Genomic DNA, 18,708 nt, shown 5'->3' with positions numbered 1-18,708 from the left:
ATAGTTGCACTCAAACTATTGTACCATTGCAGTGTTGTCCCTTAGAGGCATGTAGGAAACTCACGTAAACACTAAACATCATTCCAAGAATGATATGTGGCAATCACTGTAAAGTGATTGAACTAATGTTACATATCATCTTTAATACTCTCATGGAAGAACTCTGGTTGGACACAAAGATTGGCAATAAGAGCATAAGCAACTATACCATACGTCGTGAATGTTACTATCAAATGAGTTTGATTGTTCAATTGCAACTACATAGCATTAAACAATTGCACCAACTACTATTCCAGAGTCAAAGGAGGAAGATGTTGTTGCTTTGCTATGAAAATGAATGAAAAAAAAAAGCAAAAGAGAAGAAATTGAAAAAGTTATAAAAGCTAGATCTAAATCAAAATCCCAAATCCAAACACTCCTCAAGGACAATCAAAATTACTCCTCACCTCCACTAATATGAGTGCATGGAATAAATTAGAATATAAAAATGTATATATTAAATTTAACTTTTATACAGGAGTGAATGGTCTAAATTGAAACTAATCCAACAGCTATCAAAATCCCACTATGCTAATATTAATATATGGCATTGTAGGCATACACTTTGGACCTCACAATATTAATTATCCTTGGTTTCCTCAAGAGTTATTATAATATATTATATAATGGATTGTGTAACTCAAATGATTAAGATTTAATTCTTATGGTAGGCATGTAAGTAAATGCCATCCCATCTCATGGTGCTGTTGCTGCCATATCCCTTCAAGAAGCACCACCACAACCAAGAGCCATGTGCTTCTCCAGAGGCTCCAACAACATTGCCATGCTCAAATGTTTTTTATGTGTCTCTACAGCAGTCACTAATTCTCAAGGTGCAGGAGCGTCTAACCATTTCTTGATGTGCTTCTGCAGACAATAAGATGATGATCTCACAGCATTCGGCACCACTTAATTGATCCACTGCTCCAGCTTTTCTTTCAGCAGTAAGAGGTAGCTAGAGTTGAGACCACCAAACACCATTCCCATCCGTTTCCACTTCCATAAAAACAAGATGGATAATGCTGTTGTAATAGGTCAAATAAATGAGTTAAAATTTATAACTTGTCTGGCACTGGAAGTTACAGAGATTGAGATCGATACAATTGCTAGAAATCGTGACCAGAAATTATATTCTGAATGAGGCTTTTAAAAAGAAAAAAAGAAAAAAAAAAATGGTACTTTGCAAAAACTCATGTCAACATAGACAGACCATCAGCTCACTTGCTCTCCGATCAAATCCAGCCCGATAACAAGGAACGAAATCCCTTGGAACAGCAAAAAATAAAAGTGTACCCCTTGAGCAGAGAGCAAGCTCCTTGCAGCCGCGGTGAGCAGTAGAAATGCGAGCGTCAACTCCTTCCTGTACAATCGATTCCCTTTCTTGCCTGCCTTCTTGGGCTTGTCCTGGAGCTTGGCCAGAAGATCCAAGCCCGACTCGGACACCACTCGCAGGTGTTGCTGCTGCTTGGGAAGGACTTCCGCAGAGTCCCGAGATATGGCCGCCAGCAAGTCCGCCTCGGACGCTCTGCCTGTTTTCTTCGTCACCACCCATTCGTACGCGCTGCCGAGTTGGAAGAGGCCGGAGATCATGGCGTTAAACTTCGTCACCGACATGGTGTTCTCGAACAGGAGGTACGGTACCAAGAACGGGAATGATCTGGGTGCCGGGAGGACGTTGAGGAAGGACATGACGGCCGGGACGTAGCAGATCACCCACACTGGCAGGTGCGACTCCGGCACGAACATCGTCATCGGCAGGATGATGCAGAAGAGCGTAAACGAGTAGAACGGCAGTATGAGCTTTCTCAGCAAGAAGAAGAGGAAGATCAAGTTGCCTTTTTTCCAGAGGGGAATCTGCAAGGCGGCACGTATAAGATAAGTTTTTCTATGCGAGAAAGCAAGTGACACGGACCTTTGCAGTGACGATATCAGGCATGCAGAGGCGGAAGAGCTGCATTGGTCCCGAGTGCCATCGGTGCTGCTGCTTCCTATACGCCTCGTAGGACTCTGGTAGCTCGCAGAGGCACTGAAAACATGCAACGAGCAAACAAATCAGTCCGAGCAGATTGGAGGCCAAGAGAATTACCCGAACATCGTTTACAAAGAGGAACTTCCAGCCTTGTAAATGCGCGCGGACAGCGATGTCCATGTCCTCGACTGTTGTCCTCTCTAGCCAGCCACCAGACTCTTCAAGTGCCTTAATTCGCCAGACCCCAGCTGTTCCATTGAAACCAAAGAAGCTGAGGAAAACTCCATTCACCTGTTGCTCCACCTCGAAGTGGAACGACAGATTGACGTTCTGGAGACGAGTGAGGAGGTTTTCATCCTTGTTCGTGAAAGACCACCGTGCCTGAACCAGTGCCAGCTCGGGATCTTCCTGTAAACACCAAGGAACGATGGAATTGTCAGATATCTCAACCAACAAACTCAAAGTATTCACGCTGCTCTACCTTGAGATGTGGAACAGTCACTTTCAGGAAATCGGGCTTAGGCTGGAAATCTGCGTCGAAAATCGCCACAAACTCGTAGTCTTTCACGTAATCACAGGCCATAGCAGACTTTAAATTGCCAGCTTTGTAGCCACTGCGAACCAAGCGATGCCTGTAAACAATGTTCACTCCCTTTTGACGCCACTTCTGTACTTCCCCTTGAATAAGCAGCTGGATATCCGGCTCGTCAGAGTCATCCAACACTTGAATTAGCAATCGATCCTTGGGCCAATCAAGCTGACAAATCGCCGACACTGACTGCTCATACACCTGGATAGAAAAGAGAAAGCCAGTAAAAAAAAAAAAACTCCCCCAGTCAGAAACAAAGTGAAAAAACAGAACTCCAATCTACCTCTCGCTCGTTGCACATAGGAACCTGAACCAGCACCATGGGAAACCCAACACCCGGCTGCTCCAAATCCTGTGACTCCAAAGTCGCCGGATTCGCCACCACTTTGATCCTCCTATACTTGATCCACAAACACCCGACGCAGAGTATGATCCTGTCAGCGCTCTGGATCAAGAACAGCACGATGCAAAAATTCGCCAGCGTCTGGAGCGGAGGAGCAATGTAGTTTGCTCGCAACTGGACCCAAAACACGTACACCGCCTGGAGCATGCTGTGCAAGCTCAAAGAAGACGAGGATGGCATGCGCAGCCGGGGCGTCCATCCGGAAGTGTGAGCAATGAGCTCGAATCCCAGCATCACCAGCGCGAATGCCAGAAACCCCTTGATGAACTTGTGAAGTTTCCCCCTGTGAGTGTTCGACTTCTCCGGGTTGGCGACCCCTTGTTTCTGGACGAGCCTCTTCTTCACAGCACTGAGAAGAAGCCACAGGCCGTGGGCGAGCCATGCCAGGCATCCAGCGGCGCGATGGGCTTTGAGGAGAAGCACCCAAGTTAGCTGCTTGGCATTCTTTCCCCTGCCCTTCTTGTCAAACGTAGTGGCGCCGCCACTGCCCGGGCTCTCGATCTCCAGCATCGACCAGTTTGGATTGTCCATCTTCACCACCACCGGAGTTCCCCTGTGATCTTGCTTGGACCACCAATCCGCGAAGTCGAAGCTCGTCGGCGGCATCGAGCGGGGGAGAGAGTTTAGTCGTCAGATTCGGTGGCTGCGCTGGAAATTTGGCATGCGAACTTAATTGCCTCTGCAAGATCTTCTTTTTCGTGCTGGCTCTCGAGATTGATTCGATAGAAAAGAGCTAGAGCAATGCTTACTCTCGGGCTCGCATGCCAATCATGGACGAAATGATGTCCCTGTCACAAATTCGCTGCTTGGAGCTCCAGCATTGCCGCCATAGATCTTCGGTTTAGAACCCAGAGAAGCACCCAAAGAACGAGAAAAAAAAAATGGGGGGGAAACGAGGATGGGAGGAGAAAAAATTCCCAAAATTGCGTGTCAAACAGCACTGGATTCCAGCAGCCGCCCCAGAAGAGACAACGGCAATTCTGGAATAGTAAGGAGCCGTGGTCAGAAACGCTGAATTTCGCACAGCTACAGTGGCGCCGCGAAGAACGAAGGCGAGGAACGCGACAATACGACACGGGGAAGGAAGAGAAAACGGAGAAGGAGCAGCAGTGCGCTACAGTGCTCTACACAAATCCCTAAACCCTAATCCTCACGGCACGGACTCTCCCTCCCTCTCTCTCCCCGGCATTGAGCAGCAAAATCCAATGCGCTTGTGAGCGATCCCCTCCCTTTGCCGATCGAGCTGCGCTCCTCCCCTCTCTCTCTCTCTTCTCGCGCGAGGAACCCTAAAATCTGGAGTGGAGTGGATCGATCAATGCACTTGTAGAGGCGCACGTTTTCAAACAACTCCCGCCTCTCTTTACTGTGGCCTTGGAGAGCAGGCTGACAGAATATCCAAGTAAGAAACATTCCGTTAGCGTTTGAGAATACAAAAAACCCTAATTTCCATAACATGTTGACAGAATAAGAACATTCCGTTAGTTTCGAATAGAAAAACCCTAAGTTCCTTTCAAGCTGGATCTTTCGTGATGAGACACATTATTTTTGGTGTTGTTCTTATAAGATTTACACCCACATCACCTCCTCCACACAGATCAACTTAAACTTGTGGGCATCTCTTTGGATTCCAGTGGAGCAGCATCACCTTGGCCTATAAACAAGCCACGGCGGAGTCGACGCAGCGACAAACCAAGGGTGGGCCAAGTTTGTAGACTACGAATCCGCAAAAAAAAAGGGGGCATTCTCTTTCGCTCGGCCCTGGATTCCCTCGCTCGAGAAACCAGCTCACGCTCGCCCGGGGCGGTGGTGTGTGTGTGTGTGACAAGTCTTTCCCAATTCTTCTTTGCTTATAAACTTTGAATTTAAGCCAAGAGAAAGAATCTCTCTGCGCAAGGTGGCCACCTTTGTTGCTTTTGTAAAGTCTTTTCTCCTCATGTGGGCGTGCTGCCAAACACGCTACGCTTACACACATTGCTCAGACTTGGCATGTTCGCCATGAGAAAACACTCACCAACACCGCTCGACTTTGAAGCTACGTGCGTGCGCGTAAACATTTGCATAGAATAGACAAAACCATTATAGTATGGTCCGGTAATAAAATATAGATATCATCCATGCATAAAGGTTTGGACCTTTTCTACCCGGACAGTTTACCATTCCAAAGTGACTGCAAAGTCATAAGAATTTAAATGCGGTCATGTTAGGCAATTTTTTAGAATTGTTTTTCTCCGTTTTTGCCAAGCCGTTAGGAATCTTACAGAAATTAATGTGTGAACCTCAACGACAGCGAAATCGATGTGAGCGATTGCTGGATACGTGTCTATGCATGGGATATTAGGGTTTATTGAGGGTCAAATTGTTTGCCCTAAGGGGTTTTTTGGGCGGGAGAGGGGGAATGGAGGTGCGCCATGGCGACTTGCTTGATCCTCATCCGGATATCACTGCGCTCTTTTGCTACTACAATGCGCTCTATTTCCAAGGCAAGCTTGGCGCTTGCAGTGTGCAGTGGAGCAGCAAACGCATGACTTTGTATCCTTTGCTTTGATCGCATTTTTCTGAGATTTTGATGGATGGGATTTGTTTTTGGCTCAGGTGCGCGGGGATTTGCAAGTACAGCTTCTGCGGTGGCTGCGAGATTCGCCTCTCGGAGCCGCTGCTCAAGTATCGGAGTGTGAGTGATCTCAAGAACACGCTTCTCCATGAGATGATTCATGCGTTTCTGTTTCTCGACAACGGGAACAAAGATCACGAGTGAGTATTTGTTGTCAGCTAAGAAGAAAAAGGTTTTTTTCTTCTTTCTGATCTCGTCTTTTTCCTTCATGTGGCAGTGATCATGGTCAATATTTTCTTGCAAAAATGAAGGAGATCAACGTCTCCAGCTTGCAAGATTTCGAGGTTCTATTTAGATTTTGCGAAACTTATTCTTAGCTTTTCCGTGTCAGAGACCTGTAGAAGGCTACAACATCACCGTATATCACAACTTTAAGGACGAAGTGAACAATTACCGTGTTCATCACTGGACGGTAGAACACATTTTTGCGCTCAATTTTTGGACGAGTCTTTGCTATTTTGCAGTGCCAGTCTTGTGGGAATCTTGTAAAACGAGCGATGAATCGAGCACCCTCGCCAGCTGACTGTACATTCAAAGCTGGATCGACAGGAGCCTGCTCACATCCGCGATGCCTCTGGCATACGTAAAGTTTCAACTTTCACGCTTTAGCTTTATCTTTCATCTTTGTGGATCAGGCACGAGACAACTTGCGGCGGCAGCTACTTGAAAACCGCGGAGCCACCGGGATACAAAGACAAGCGCAAGAAGAGGAAAGAAGAAGGTTTGTTTTAACTTTTGGAAGCTAAAGCTAGCTGGTGTGTTATCAAACAGGCTCTTCGATTGGAAGTGGTGAGAACAAGGCAGGAAAATCCCACAAAACCTCTGGGATGCCATCGAAGAACTTGAGCATCAAAGACTTTCTCAGCGTAGCAAGCGGCTCAAAGAACACAAACGCTATCGATTTAACCGCGGATGATCCAGGTTCGTGCTTAAATTGATGATTTTTATCAGAAAACTAACAATCTTTCTTGTGAGCTGCAGTGCACTGCTTCGTTTGTCCGAATCCAAATTGCAAAGAGACAATCGTGGGAGACTTAGGCAGGACCGAAACCATCGCAAAAATCAACCAGCACCTGGACAACTGCTTGATAAATTAAAGTTTTGTAAGAATGAGTGCACGAAGATGAATGAACTTTGCGTACCTTCTTCGATATGATATTGTGAAGGCGTGTTGTTCTCTTAGATTTGCTCTTCCGTGAGCACCGCATCCGTTACCGCCGCATTCGTTAGCACCGCATCTTGTTCGGGTGTCGCTGCTAGCGGCAGCTCCGCGTCCACGTTGAGCGGCAGCCTCCACCGGGAAATGTTATGCCATGATGGTCTTCGTGGTATCCGGGACTTCGGAAGTTGATCTGGAAATGCAGCGAAAGAAGATCAGCGAGAAGACAAGATTGAAAGAAACAAGGCGCTTACCGATGAGCCTTAGCACCGTATCTTTGTCTGGCAACGCTGGAATAGCCCCTCTCTCCGTGGTTGTGATTGCTCCACAGGCATTTGCAAATCGCAAGGCATCTCTCAGCCTTTTCTCGTCCTGAGGAGAAAGGCGGGATTTAGCTGATCGAAAGCATCAATTCTGGCGCTCTCAGAGGTTCGCTTACCAACAAAGAATATTGAAATCAGTCAGGATGTAAACGTACTGTGTACAAGGACATGTCGCTAACGAGCTGACTGTGGATTCCTCCGACGAAGGCGTCGCCGGCACCAGTCGTATCAACGGCTTGGACTTGAATGCCCTCGACTTTTCCGTGGAATTCCTGATGAATTTCGTTAGTGAAAGCACGATGAATAGCATTTGGAGCACTTACTTTTGTGTAGTAGCGGGAGCCATTCTGGCCCTCGGTAACCAGCAGTAACTTAAGATTGGGATGAAACATAGACAGTGCTGCCTCATCGGTATACGGATCCGCTCCATTTGTCAGAAACTCCAGCTCTTCCTCGCTGATCTTTGCTTGCAGAAAAGAGGAGGTAAGACACGCTCAAAATAAAAAGGTAGAGACGAAGAGCACCTTGATAAGGTCGGCTTTGTTCCAAATACTAAGAATGCCGATCCGGGCGTCTTCGGGCGTTGGCCAAAGGGGAAGTCTCAAATTGGGATCGTAAGACAACAATGCACCAGCCGACTTTGCGATGTCCATGGCAGCAAGGTGAGCAGAACGACATGGTTCCGCGATCAAACTGATCGAACCATAGTGAAAAATCGATGCCTGTCAAGAAGAAGAAAGCACCAGTCAAAAACATCGTCCTTGGAGAAACGAAGAACACAAAAGAATAGAAAATGAGAGAAAGAACGTTACCTGTTGTATGAGCTCAGCATCAAGCTCGGGTACTGTTAGAAGCATATCTGCGCTTGGATTCCTGTAAAACATAAACTCGCGCTCACCGTCCTCTCTCAAAGTAACAAAAGCCAAAGCAGTCCTCGCGTTCTGATCGAAACGAACCCCTCGGCTGTTGACTCTATTGTCCTTGAGAATCTCCACGAGCATGCATCCAAACTCGTCCTCTCCGACCTGGATGGAATGGAATTCTCAAAAAAATCAATCTGGCAGCCTGCATTCTCTATTCTGCTAGAGAAATCTCTTTCTCTCGCCCGTCTCACCTTGCCAATGAACGCTGAGTGACCGCCGAGGCGAGAAATCGCTACAGCGACATTGGCCGGGGCGCCGCCGGGGGCTTTCTTGAAGGCCGGAGCATCCGCCAGCGACAATCCCCCCACCGTCGGCACGAAATCCACGAGCATCTCCCCGAAACACACCACAAGATCCGACTTCCTGCCCTTGCTCCTGGGCGAGATCGATGAGGAGCGCCTCGGTCGCGCCTCCATCACTGCCGCGCAAAATATTTCCCAGCCCTAAAAAAACGCTCCATGGAAAATTAACTAAAAAGAATATGCTCGGCACCTTGTCTATACAGCTTCTTCTTGAAGCCTCTTGCAAGGCTTGCACAAGAAGCTTTGTAAAAGTCACCCTCAATCGCGGACTGCCACGTGTACGCCCGGCAAATATGAATGCACGCGTCACAACGTTGTTGGCCTCGCCAGAGAGTTTCCCGCCTTGTTGGTCATTTCCCTCGCATTGAGTGCGCTCTCCTAGGGTTCGTATGAAATCGAGGCGCTGGCTCGTCTAGGGTGTCGTAGTCTCAGGGTGGAGGCTAGAATCTCCTGGCGGTGGCGTTGCGGCAGGGTATAATGGCAGGCGACGAGAAAGATCGATCGATTGTTCCCTTCAGCCGCGCGGCGCTCGATGGCGAGGCTCGATTCAGGCAGTGCTGCGAGGTCTGGATTCTTTTCTTGTGCTGGGCGGGCTCTCAGTTCGTGGAAATTTGACAGGCAAGGCTCGCTTTGGATGAAATACGCATGGAGAAAGCTGTGGCGCTGTTTCGCGCAATCACATCGCTCAAGGATTCGTCCGTGCTCGGTGGCTCGGTAAGCAGTTCTCGTGTTTGTCGGTTTTCCAAAGTTTCTTTGTCGTCTTTTTTTTTTTCCAGGCAGATGAGGCCGAGCGTATTTGGATGGCATGCATTCTATATGTCTTGAAGAAGCTGGATAGGAATGAAACTCACACCTTTACGGTGTCGCAAGTTCTTCGTGCGACCAATGTGAGGTAAGATTGTTTTTGTTTTTTTTTTTTGTTGATCCTTTTGTGCCTGCTTAATTCGTCAACAGTATTGTCGAGTTTTTCAGGGAGCTTCCACAGTTCTTAGAAAAATGCACGGCAACTCTGAATGACCTTTACGGGGTAGAGTTCCAGGAACATCTTCAGGTATATCGCTTCTGATTGTTTCTTGTACTCCTGATTAAAAGAGTTCGACGTTGTTTCAGGCTAAGGAAGACCAAGCAACCTTCGTGCACTTGATGGTTCTGTTCAAGTGAGCTTGTTTGCACTGTTAAACTTCTCCGATGACAATTTCTCTGCAGTCACTACAATAGGAATTATCTGGATTACTTTAAGCCGCAAATGTTAAGTGATGGGACGAGCACTGGTCAGCAACATTTTGGCTGGTTTTTCTTCCTGGCTGTGCGGATGCGCGTCCTCGGGCAATTTCCTGATCTTGTTACGTGTACGAACGCGCTTCTGGGTGTCATTGTAAGCAACAGACGTTTTGTTCCCATGTCTGACGTTCTTGAACAGGTCGTCATGATTGTTCATATGCCGGTGTCGTTGCGATCCTTTTCATTGGAGAATACGTCTCTCTTTCGTATGTTTTGCCATTTGTAGTGCTGTTACTGACACAACCTGTTTGCAGCGAAAAGGGATGACAAGGGGGTGAACCTTGTAGCGTCTATCTCCAGCGTCGGAGATGCTTGTGAAGGTGATGTTATGTCGATGCTCCAAAAGATTCAAGAAATGATTCCGACCGTTTTCCCAAGTCTATCCGGCATAGGCGACTCCAGTGCTGTTAGCAACCTGCAAGGTTTCAATTGTGGTAAGTTTATCTAATTTGTAAGTTTCCAGCCAGTGTTGATATTCTGTTGCAGACGGCATATTGTATTTTGAGGGCCTGCTCGAAGACCATATGCTAGGCACACATCTGCAAATTCTGGAGAGGCTGTGTGAAGTTGTGGAAGGCGGAACAGTTAAAATGCCAACGCCATCGTCATCTGAAGCAGTTAGAATGCCGCCGCCGACACCTGTTAGCGTAACTATGACGACAGCAAAGTGGTTACGGACCGTTATAGCACCATTACCCGCCGAACCAAGTATAGAATTACTAGATTACCTCAAGTCGTGTGACCGAGACATAACGGAAGAGGTGACGCACAGGGGCAAAGCGTTACTGGAAGCAATATTTCCCGTTTATCCCCAAGGCAGCTGGAGGGCCACTCTCCACAGCAGTGGGAGCTCGGAATGGACCGTACAAAGAAGATCGGAGGCCTCGAAGCTTTACTACAGAGTTCTAACGGCGCTTTGTCGGGCCGAGTTCCTGAGACTTCAGAGCAAGAATTTGACATCGGTGCTGACAAGCGAGAAGTTTCACCGGTGCATGCTGGCCTGCTCTGCTGAGTTGGTCCTTGCGGCACACAAGACCATCATTCTGGCGTTTCCTGCTGTTTTGGAACCGACTGGCATAACTGCGTTCGACTTGAGCAAGGTGATAGAGTCTTTCGTAAGGCACGAACCAACTTTGCCAAGGGAGCTGAAACGACATTTAAACTCTATCGAGGAACGGCTTTTAGAGAGCATGGCCTGGGAGAAGGGGTCGTCGATGTATAACTCGCTGGTGGTTGCTAAGCCCAGGTTCGCACCTGACATACGACGTCTGGAACTTATCAGTGAACCATTGCGAACGTTGGAACCGTTGATACCGTCTTATTCGCAAGGAGGGACGTCCAAAGGGGAAGACATGGCAGCTGAATCAAATTCACCGACCGAGGCTATGCATGAGATCGTAATGGTCGTGTTCTTTCAGAAGGTATGTAGATCCTCTTACATCGCATCGTTCGACCACCTGCTTTGCTGTGCAGGTGTTGAAGCTCGCCGCTAGCCGAATCAAAGTTCTCTGTGAACGCCTTATGCAGCCTAGTTTCGTCGTGGAGCACATTTTCCAGGTTGTTGAGTACGCTCTGAATCGGACAACTATCTTTTTCAACCGGCACATTGATCAAATTCTACTGTGTAGCACGTATGGCGTATGCAAGGTACGATGATATTGTGATGATTACCCAATCACAGCTGTTTAAGAGCAGGTCTTGAGCCTTAACGTCAGCTTTAAAGACATTATATTCCAGTACCGGAAGCAGCCTCAGAGCCGAAATCATGTTTTCAAGAGTGTTTATCTCAAACACCGGGGAGGGGTAAGGATCTTTGTTGAATTTTTAGATGTTATGTTTTCCCTAACAGATTGCCGAGACGGGAGATATAATCAAATTTTACAATACTGTTTTTGTTCCTGCTGTGAAGTCATTTTTAGTGACAATCGCTCCACCTTCGGTGTCTATGACTGCAAGCCAAAGTGATGTGGCAGACGAAAACACAGGTAAAGAGTTCCAAAATCATGTTAGTCTGATTTGAGCTGGTCGTAAATGCAGCGCCTAACTCACCTCCACGGCCATCTGTCCTCCCAGCCATTCCCGACATGTCTCCGAGAAAAGTATCTGCCAGGCACAATGTGTATGTCTCCCCTCTTCGAAATACAAAGGTAAGCTCTTTGCTTTCTGGTTGGATATGACGAGCTCGTACAGGTTGAAAACATCATGTCCCCACACTCAAAAAGTTTGTATGCTTGTGTTGGCGAAAGTACTCACGCATACCAAAGCCCTTCGAAAGATCTTACTGCAATTAACTGTCGCTTAAATTCGTCAAACGGGTTAGTTGTTCACAAGGTTCACACCATCTGGTTTTTAATTGTATTTGCAGGCGAAGGCTTGATTTCCTGGGGCCATCTATGATCAGTGACTCTTTTGTTAGTGGAGCCTTAACCAACAACACTGAGGCGGCAGCCAACGCCCCGAACAACGATGCGAACGTCGATCAAGGCGTACCAAACGACAACCAAAGTCCAATTCCAGATCCTCAGTCTCCTCCAGGGAAACGTCCGAGGCTCGAATAATTTTGAACTCAAAAGAGACGGTAAAGTACCATTGTTATTTTGAATTTTCTTGTCGACCAAGTCTATGCTGCAGATATTATGTACAAGATTTCAACGGACACGTGCACCTTCACATAGTCTCGGCAATACTCTTTAGTGAGGGCCTCCATGGCTTCGCAATCGACATGCCCATTCCTAGCTCACGGGCATCTGGAAAGGTTTGGAACTGCACAACGAGGAAGGAACAGAATCATATGGTGGATTTCTCAAACAGCTCGACTACCTGAGACCCCGTGCCTGACTTGGACGAATCCGGTGCTGTTAGAAATGCTGCATCGACCATGCCACTTACTCGACTGGTGCCAATTTTCCTACTGGAGAAGTTGTTTAGTACTTCTGCAAGGCCAGGTTCAGCACTCTGTCAAGGATCGAACGACACTGACCTTCAAAGCTGATGAGCCGGTAGCAGTTGCCAGTGGCAAGTATGGCCGAGGGGGGCAGGATTTTCATTTTGGGCTTCCGTTTTGGAGACGATGAAGGCTTTGGCCACACGTAGACTGCAACATAGTAGCCGGGATTTTGTAGCATCACCTGACGAGCAGAGATTGTCCAGTACAAGCGCTCCATCCGCCCGTTGGGATACTCTATCAGCGTTGCGACCGCGTCGGAAGCTTGGCAATTCCCCATCGCTTCTAGCTGCTGCTGCTGCTGCTACAAACCAGAGCACTGCGGGGGATGGATGGAGCAGAATAATGGAGAGGACACGTCGTAGTCCTCCATGGCAGCTCCTTGAAAAAACTATGTAGGGAAATGGGAAGCTGGGAAGGGAAAGGCAGGGAAACGAAGACGTCAACCGCCATGGCGCCTCGACTGCTTTGGAGTTATCCGGCTCGTCGATTCGACACGCAGAAGACTTAAGACGATATCAAAAGGCCCAGGAATCGACGCAGGTACTTTTCACTGGCGATAGCTAACACGTATCTGAGCAAAACTTTTTCTTTTTTCAGCTTTGCAGTCATGGTCGGGGAGCTTGTCTTTAGGTGGATGGAATCTCTGCGTCTTAAGACTGACGAAAGAACCTTTCGGCTGATGGAGAGGAGAGACGACGGAGAAGTTTTGGGAGACGACCACACACGACAAGAGTGTGGTCTATCGCGTAAGTTTCAACTGGATTTAAGTCTCTGGTGGACCGCAGCATTGATGAGCAGTGTGACTGGCAACCAAGACGAAATAAGTTCGAGACACGTGGCAAAAATGTTGCGGTGAGAAATTGAGAGGCAACCACCTGTTGATCGTCATTACGTCGTTGAAATGTCGGGTTTGGTAAACATGCCTTGTCAAAAAAATTTAAGGAGTATATTCGTATGTCATGCAATCCAGGCCGTCCATAGTCGATGCCTAAAAGACCCCGAAAGGGAGCTAGAATATGCCGAATAGCGTTTCGCGCGATTTTAGGGTTCTTGATCCCTCTTTCCTAGCGATGCCGCTCAGCATTGGATCTGCACGGGACAGCGTCAAGGGAGAATTCTTTGGCCCGCAACATAGGTAAATTCTTGTGGACTTTCGGAAATGTGACTAAGCCCACCATTTGTTAAACTTGCAGCATGAGCGAAGCATATGAAATTGAGCTCAAGGTGCGCGATTACGAGTTAAACAACTATGGTCTCGTACAGAACACGGTGTACGCGAGCTACTGCGACCATGGTATGGTTTATCCAGTTCCAAGCTTTTCCTGTGCTCATACGCTTTGAAAGGTGCCAAATTTTCACCCAGCAAGACACGAGTTATTTGAAGAGCTGGGAATCAATACTGAGGCTCTTGCCGGGACTGGTGCTGTGCTTGCGCTTGCGGAGCTCAACATCAAGTACTTGAGCCCTTTGAAAGTATGATCTCCTAATTCTTGTTCTATCTGTCCGGGGTATTAATGTTACTTATGCCAGTCAGGGGATGTTTTCCTTGTTACGGCTAGGATAACTGGATCGTCGGCTGTGAGACTGTTTTTCGACCACAACATTTACAAGCTTCCTCACAAAGAAGTCCGTTGGTTTTGTTTAGAACCTTTGCTTTTGGGTTTTCAAGTTCTTTCTTGTTTGCAGCCAGTGTTAGAGGCTAAAAGGATTGTTGTTTGTCTGGACAAGAACGACAAACCAATCAAATTTCCAGCGCGCTTTAGAAATATACTTAATTTATTTATGAGAAATCAAGGATAATTTTTCATGTTGGATAATATTGCAAAATCATTTTGAATAGCACAGACCCGTTTGTGTAAAGAATAGGCCTAGAATATCCTATTGTATTCTAGGATATTCCCTAATCTTATGGCTGTCTCGTAAACTTTCTCTATAATTTTCTTTCAATATAAATCATTGCAAGTGTACAGGGTGGCAAAAAAGCGATGAAGTTCTTCATAGCTAGGATTTTAAGAGTACCAAGTGAAATTTCCCAAACTATAGTAGGATTTTTGTTGTCAGCTTTGGGATCTTCATAAAACCATTAGGAGGAATTGCAACACTTCTACATATTATCCTCTAAGTTAAAAGGATTCACATTGTCTGAAACAGCATGCCAACACAAAGCCATGAACCTTAAAGCTAAGCTATCAAATTTTACATCATTGAGCTCTCATGAAGGGCATAGATTCTAGCCCATGGAAGTATAAAAATGAAATTCTATAAAACTTATAAAAACCAAAGAAAATCATGTTTCTGTTTAATGCAACAAATCATTATTATGATGCAGCATGTTTACAGCTTATATAAAATGAAAGTTATAAAATGTTTTATATAGAACCAGGTTGCAATTGGATCTAATAAAAAAATATATATTTAGTAATTATAATGCTTTAGTTATTGATGTATTAATTAAGGTTTAAACCTACCGGATTTAATCCCAAATGGATACAGTACTATAATTAGTATATTACCTAGATAAGGTAATATATACATACATACATACATATATATTATGAGTGCATGGAATATGGAAATGGAATACAAAAATGTGCATATTAATTAACCCAAAAACCCTAGTTTATACACAGAAGCATGTGGTCCACAATCCAATAGCTATCAAATCCCACCACACTAATATTAAGATATAGCATGGTAATTGTACATTTAATCCTTACATCATCCCCTCCCCTCGAAAGGATGGAAAATAGTCAATGTTCTCTAATGGATGGGCTTAAAAACATCGATAGACTTATATGTGGTATTAGTTGTTTTTGATCCTTTTGTATAAAGTGTTTCAGCCGCTGTATATACACAATTTTTAAAGGATTAGCATATTAGATGTCATGCTAAACCTCATAAATTTGCAACCCAATTTGCCGTAACACTTGATATAGTCCCTTCTACTAAACAAGAAAGACTTTAGACAAACCATATATTGTAAGATTGGGAAAATGGAATAACATCACATCTATTTTGTAATTCTTAAGTGGATGATGATGGGAGTTGTAGCATTGTTATTATCCCATTTGTATCCAGCGTAGGTGTTCGACAAACTCTACTTAGACCAATGGAAGAATGCTTGTCAAATACTAATCCTAAAACCAACCATTTGTAGTTCATAACAATTACAAAAGTAAACCTAACTCCATTAGATTATGACCATATAAAAGTTTATATGGTGAAGCATCAATAGAATTTTACACCCATATAACATATATATACTGAAGTGATGGTAAATAGCCATTTTAATTCAAATATTGAAAGTTTATATACTTTGTGATTATCCCTTTTAAGGTCTAAACAAGTCATTCCACCAAAGTGAATGATGATAAACACTCATGTGTCGCGAATGTGACTTCGGGTATCGAAAGTTACCTGTCAACTAGTCCTTACGGACACTCTTACCTTACTGCCACGATGGCAGGAGGTCAGTATTGCTGGACCCTTTATCAGCCCCTCTTGTGCTAATGGAGTTAACTGGGCATTTCGAGTGTACTTAGACCAGACGAGCATAAGGACGGAATTCCTACGTGTTATTAGCTAAGCATACTTAGCCGGTAAGGAGTTCCCGTCTCGTTTTGTCTTGCACTTGCTAGTGACAAGAACCCTCGCGTATTGAGATTAGTCTCTCAATATCGCTACATGATAGCTTACCGTGTCTGCCAAACACCCTCGCTATCATGCCCTTTGTGTTAGTCTCATTTCGGTCCCAAATGCTATTTATGGAAAGTGTCCAGATTTGTTCATATGGCATATCTACGGAATGTAGAGATCGGCCTGAACACAATGGTGTTTGTCCCATGTCCAAATTCGCAATCTAAGGACATTCCATATTTAGTAAGTTTCGAGCTTGTCCCAGAGACTAACTCCTGATACTAAGGGAGGCTTGGGGTGAAAGCCCAAAGCGTGTGTTCCTCAAGGGGGGGGGGGGCTGTGGGGGGTTCCAAATGTATAGTAGGGATAGTGGGTAGGTCGGGCATGGCCGACCAACTTGAGGCATAGTGTAGCTCCCACTTGCGTGCCTATCCTTGTTCTGTGTCCGGCTTAGGTCTAAGCCCAAGTTCCATTCCATGCTAGTTGGTGGAGTACCCATATCCTCATGTTAGGCCACCGGTATGCCGAAATAGCGCCAGACTCCATTTGGCTCCGTTTTGTGTGCTGGTCCTGGCATTGGGATGCTGGTTACTCTAGGACTGTTCCAAGTCACTCCGGGCTCCTGTCCCTTCGCTCCTTGGGCTGCATGCTTGGGAGTTACTCCGTGGTTCAGTTTCGTCACTCCTTGGCTCCATGCTTGGGGGTTTTGGCACCGTTTCTTCGTTCAGTGGCCAAGGCCCTGAACCTCAGGTTCCTATGGACACGTGGCATGGACATGTGGCATGTGACATGTGGCATCTATCACATGGCACAAAGAGGGTTTAGGTACCACTTCATGATGTTATCCTATGGTAAATCACCATAAGATAAAGGGTCAAAACCACGTGCGCTACATTACTGTAGCGCACCTTATCTCTCTCCTCTTAAACCAACTGGAAAAGGGGCAATTGCTTGATGAGAGAGCCCTTAGTGGCTATTTTATCCCTATTTATCCCCCAAGGTTCCAAGGATCCACGGTGACAGTATATCCAAATCTCATCCCATAATCACATGCGCTACACTCACCCCCCCTTCAGAGATGTCAATGTCCTGATTAACTATTGACCTCTACTAAGCCAAGGGGAACTAGCACCTCCATTTCCGCACTCAATTTACTAATCCTTCTATTGTGTAAATCAGTTATTCCATGTGAGGCAACTAGTCATCCACCCGTATCGCAGTCCCACGGTGGATACCTTCGTCCGTGGATACTCCACACAAGAGGAAGGACGTACGCATGGATGCCCAATACGTACGATTTCAAATTTAGGGGTAGGAATATACCTTGCTCAAGGGTATATTATATTTTTAAGTAGCCATTAATCAATGGGAATCGAACCCGTGCCATTTGCTCCGATACCAACTGTAGCGCACTTTATCTCTCTCCCCTTAAACTAATTGGAAAATAGGCAATTGCTTGATGAGAGAGCCTTTAGTGGCTATTTTATCCCCATTTATCCTTCAAGGTTCCAAGGATCCACGGTGACAGTATATCCAAATCTCATCCCATGATCACATGCGCTACATCATGAAAGTGTGGTGTATCCCCAACTGAAACATTAAAACATGAAATGTCTCAGCCATAAATATGGGATCATTATCCAAAAGAATTTACTTGGGACAAAAATGTTGAAACACCATTTGATTAAAGAGGAAATATCTAACAATAGTTGCAAATGCACTAGCAAAAGCACTAACTTCCACCTAGCGAGTCAAATAGTCAAAAGTAATAATAATATACTCATTATCAATCTGTGGAAAAAACCCCATCAAATCAAATGCCACCAACTCAAATAAACAAAAAATTACAATTGACTCCCACTGTCCTTCTATAGCATGAAAGAGAGTATTACAAACTTGACACCAAACATAGCTACTCATATACTAAATAATATCACGTCACATTTTTTACCAATAGAAAGACCTACATAGCTTCTCAATCATACGATGATGTCCTATATGCTCACATAGAATAGAAAAATTATGGTAGGCATAAAGAAAATATGGAATAAAGATCAAAGGCACCACTAATTATAAATGATTATCAAAATTCGTCCTTACAAAAAAGCATCCTTTTTGTGTGAACTCAAAAAATAGGGAAAAAGGGAATAACATTTTCTCATGACTTTGATAGTGGAATAATCTAGGGAATCTCACACAAAGCTAACAAGTGACCACAAACAAATATACTAGCTACGTTGCATTAAAGAACCCATACCCAAAGTGTTGGTGTAGACTCCAAGGTGATGCCCTATGTCAATAATTGCTATGAGGAGAAGAGACCAAAGAAAAAACAAAGGAAAGTGAAAAATAAGAAAGAGAGCATAGAGTTCTAGAGTCAAGGGGAAATCACATGGGAAAACTTGACAAAAGAAATAAACACTAAAATGAAAGTGGAGGAAAAAAACGTGAAAATGAGAGAAGAAAAAGAGAACAAAGGAAAAATGGAAAAAGAGAAGATAGAAACATAAAACTAAATAGGAGAAC

The 18,708-nt window shown here is 45.3% G+C and overlaps 6 protein-coding genes and 1 long non-coding RNA gene across 8 annotated transcripts; 4 read left to right on the top strand and 3 right to left on the bottom strand.

Moving 5' to 3' along the window:
- Positions 1-1,142: 1,142 nt before the first annotated feature.
- On the bottom strand, positions 1,143-4,348 carry LOC9628779 (probable xyloglucan glycosyltransferase 5). Its single transcript, XM_002974880.2, has 5 exons — positions 2,881-4,348; positions 2,490-2,798; positions 2,126-2,416; positions 1,952-2,065; positions 1,143-1,893 (listed from the first exon to the last, which is right to left on the bottom strand). Exons 1-5 carry the CDS (start codon positions 3,604-3,606, stop codon positions 1,252-1,254), a joined length of 2,082 nt encoding a protein of 693 aa, XP_002974926.1. The 5' UTR covers positions 3,607-4,348; the 3' UTR covers positions 1,143-1,251.
- A 1,016-nt stretch (positions 4,349-5,364) lies between these two features.
- LOC9637722 (sprT-like domain-containing protein Spartan) lies at positions 5,365-6,767 on the top strand. The gene is made up of 8 exons (XM_024679822.1): positions 5,365-5,529; positions 5,593-5,751; positions 5,829-5,895; positions 5,943-6,023; positions 6,076-6,194; positions 6,247-6,332; positions 6,383-6,532; positions 6,593-6,767. The coding sequence occupies exons 1-8, from the start codon at positions 5,396-5,398 to the stop codon at positions 6,706-6,708; spliced, it is 912 nt and encodes a 303-aa protein (XP_024535590.1). The 5' UTR covers positions 5,365-5,395; the 3' UTR covers positions 6,709-6,767.
- LOC9628778 (fructokinase-1) lies at positions 6,594-8,432 on the bottom strand. The gene is made up of 8 exons (XM_024680124.1): positions 8,208-8,432; positions 7,906-8,118; positions 7,618-7,815; positions 7,417-7,554; positions 7,249-7,365; positions 7,025-7,142; positions 6,754-6,963; positions 6,594-6,692 (listed from the first exon to the last, which is right to left on the bottom strand). The coding sequence occupies exons 1-7, from the start codon at positions 8,430-8,432 to the stop codon at positions 6,791-6,793; spliced, it is 1,182 nt and encodes a 393-aa protein (XP_024535892.1). The 3' UTR covers positions 6,594-6,692; positions 6,754-6,790.
- Positions 8,433-8,662: 230 nt separating this feature from the next.
- Positions 8,663-12,398, top strand: LOC9637721 (retinoblastoma-related protein). Of its 2 annotated transcripts, XM_024679812.1 has the most exons (16): positions 8,663-8,882; positions 8,937-9,032; positions 9,095-9,210; positions 9,273-9,369; positions 9,429-9,475; positions 9,525-9,693; positions 9,739-9,805; positions 9,854-10,033; positions 10,086-11,020; positions 11,073-11,246; positions 11,295-11,402; positions 11,449-11,584; positions 11,637-11,746; positions 11,790-11,914; positions 11,965-12,177; positions 12,231-12,398. In XM_024679812.1, the coding sequence occupies exons 1-15, from the start codon at positions 8,796-8,798 to the stop codon at positions 12,155-12,157; spliced, it is 2,640 nt and encodes an 879-aa protein (XP_024535580.1). In that variant the 5' UTR covers positions 8,663-8,795; the 3' UTR covers positions 12,158-12,177; positions 12,231-12,398. The 2 variants fall into 2 exon arrangements, with proteins under 2 accessions (XP_024535580.1, XP_024535581.1); XM_024679813.1 differs by lacking the exon at positions 12,231-12,398 and having other exon boundaries at positions 11,822-11,914; positions 11,965-12,040.
- Positions 12,173-12,936, bottom strand: LOC9628777. Its single transcript, XM_002974878.2, has 3 exons — positions 12,580-12,936; positions 12,420-12,532; positions 12,173-12,362 (listed from the first exon to the last, which is right to left on the bottom strand). The coding sequence occupies exons 1-3, from the start codon at positions 12,821-12,823 to the stop codon at positions 12,267-12,269; spliced, it is 453 nt and encodes a 150-aa protein (XP_002974924.1). The 5' UTR covers positions 12,824-12,936; the 3' UTR covers positions 12,173-12,266.
- A 37-nt stretch (positions 12,937-12,973) lies between these two features.
- On the top strand, positions 12,974-13,506 carry LOC112347997. Its single transcript, XR_002992921.1, has 2 exons — positions 12,974-13,086; positions 13,144-13,506. It is a non-coding gene; the product is annotated as an uncharacterized LOC112347997 (long non-coding RNA).
- A 64-nt stretch (positions 13,507-13,570) lies between these two features.
- LOC9637720 (acyl-acyl carrier protein thioesterase ATL3, chloroplastic) lies at positions 13,571-14,346 on the top strand. Its single transcript, XM_024680123.1, has 5 exons — positions 13,571-13,681; positions 13,740-13,840; positions 13,910-14,019; positions 14,077-14,172; positions 14,233-14,346. Exons 1-5 carry the CDS (start codon positions 13,617-13,619, stop codon positions 14,344-14,346), a joined length of 486 nt encoding a protein of 161 aa, XP_024535891.1. The 5' UTR covers positions 13,571-13,616.
- The last annotated feature ends 4,362 nt before the right edge of the window (positions 14,347-18,708 follow it).

The sequence above is a fragment of the Selaginella moellendorffii genome, unplaced genomic scaffold, assembly GCF_000143415.4.
Source record: "Selaginella moellendorffii unplaced genomic scaffold, v1.0 SELMOscaffold_26, whole genome shotgun sequence".
Taxonomy (NCBI): Eukaryota; Viridiplantae; Streptophyta; class Lycopodiopsida; order Selaginellales; family Selaginellaceae; genus Selaginella; species Selaginella moellendorffii.
The sequence above is the reverse complement of the archived record's forward strand: the minus strand, read 5'-3'. Positions and strand labels throughout refer to the sequence as shown.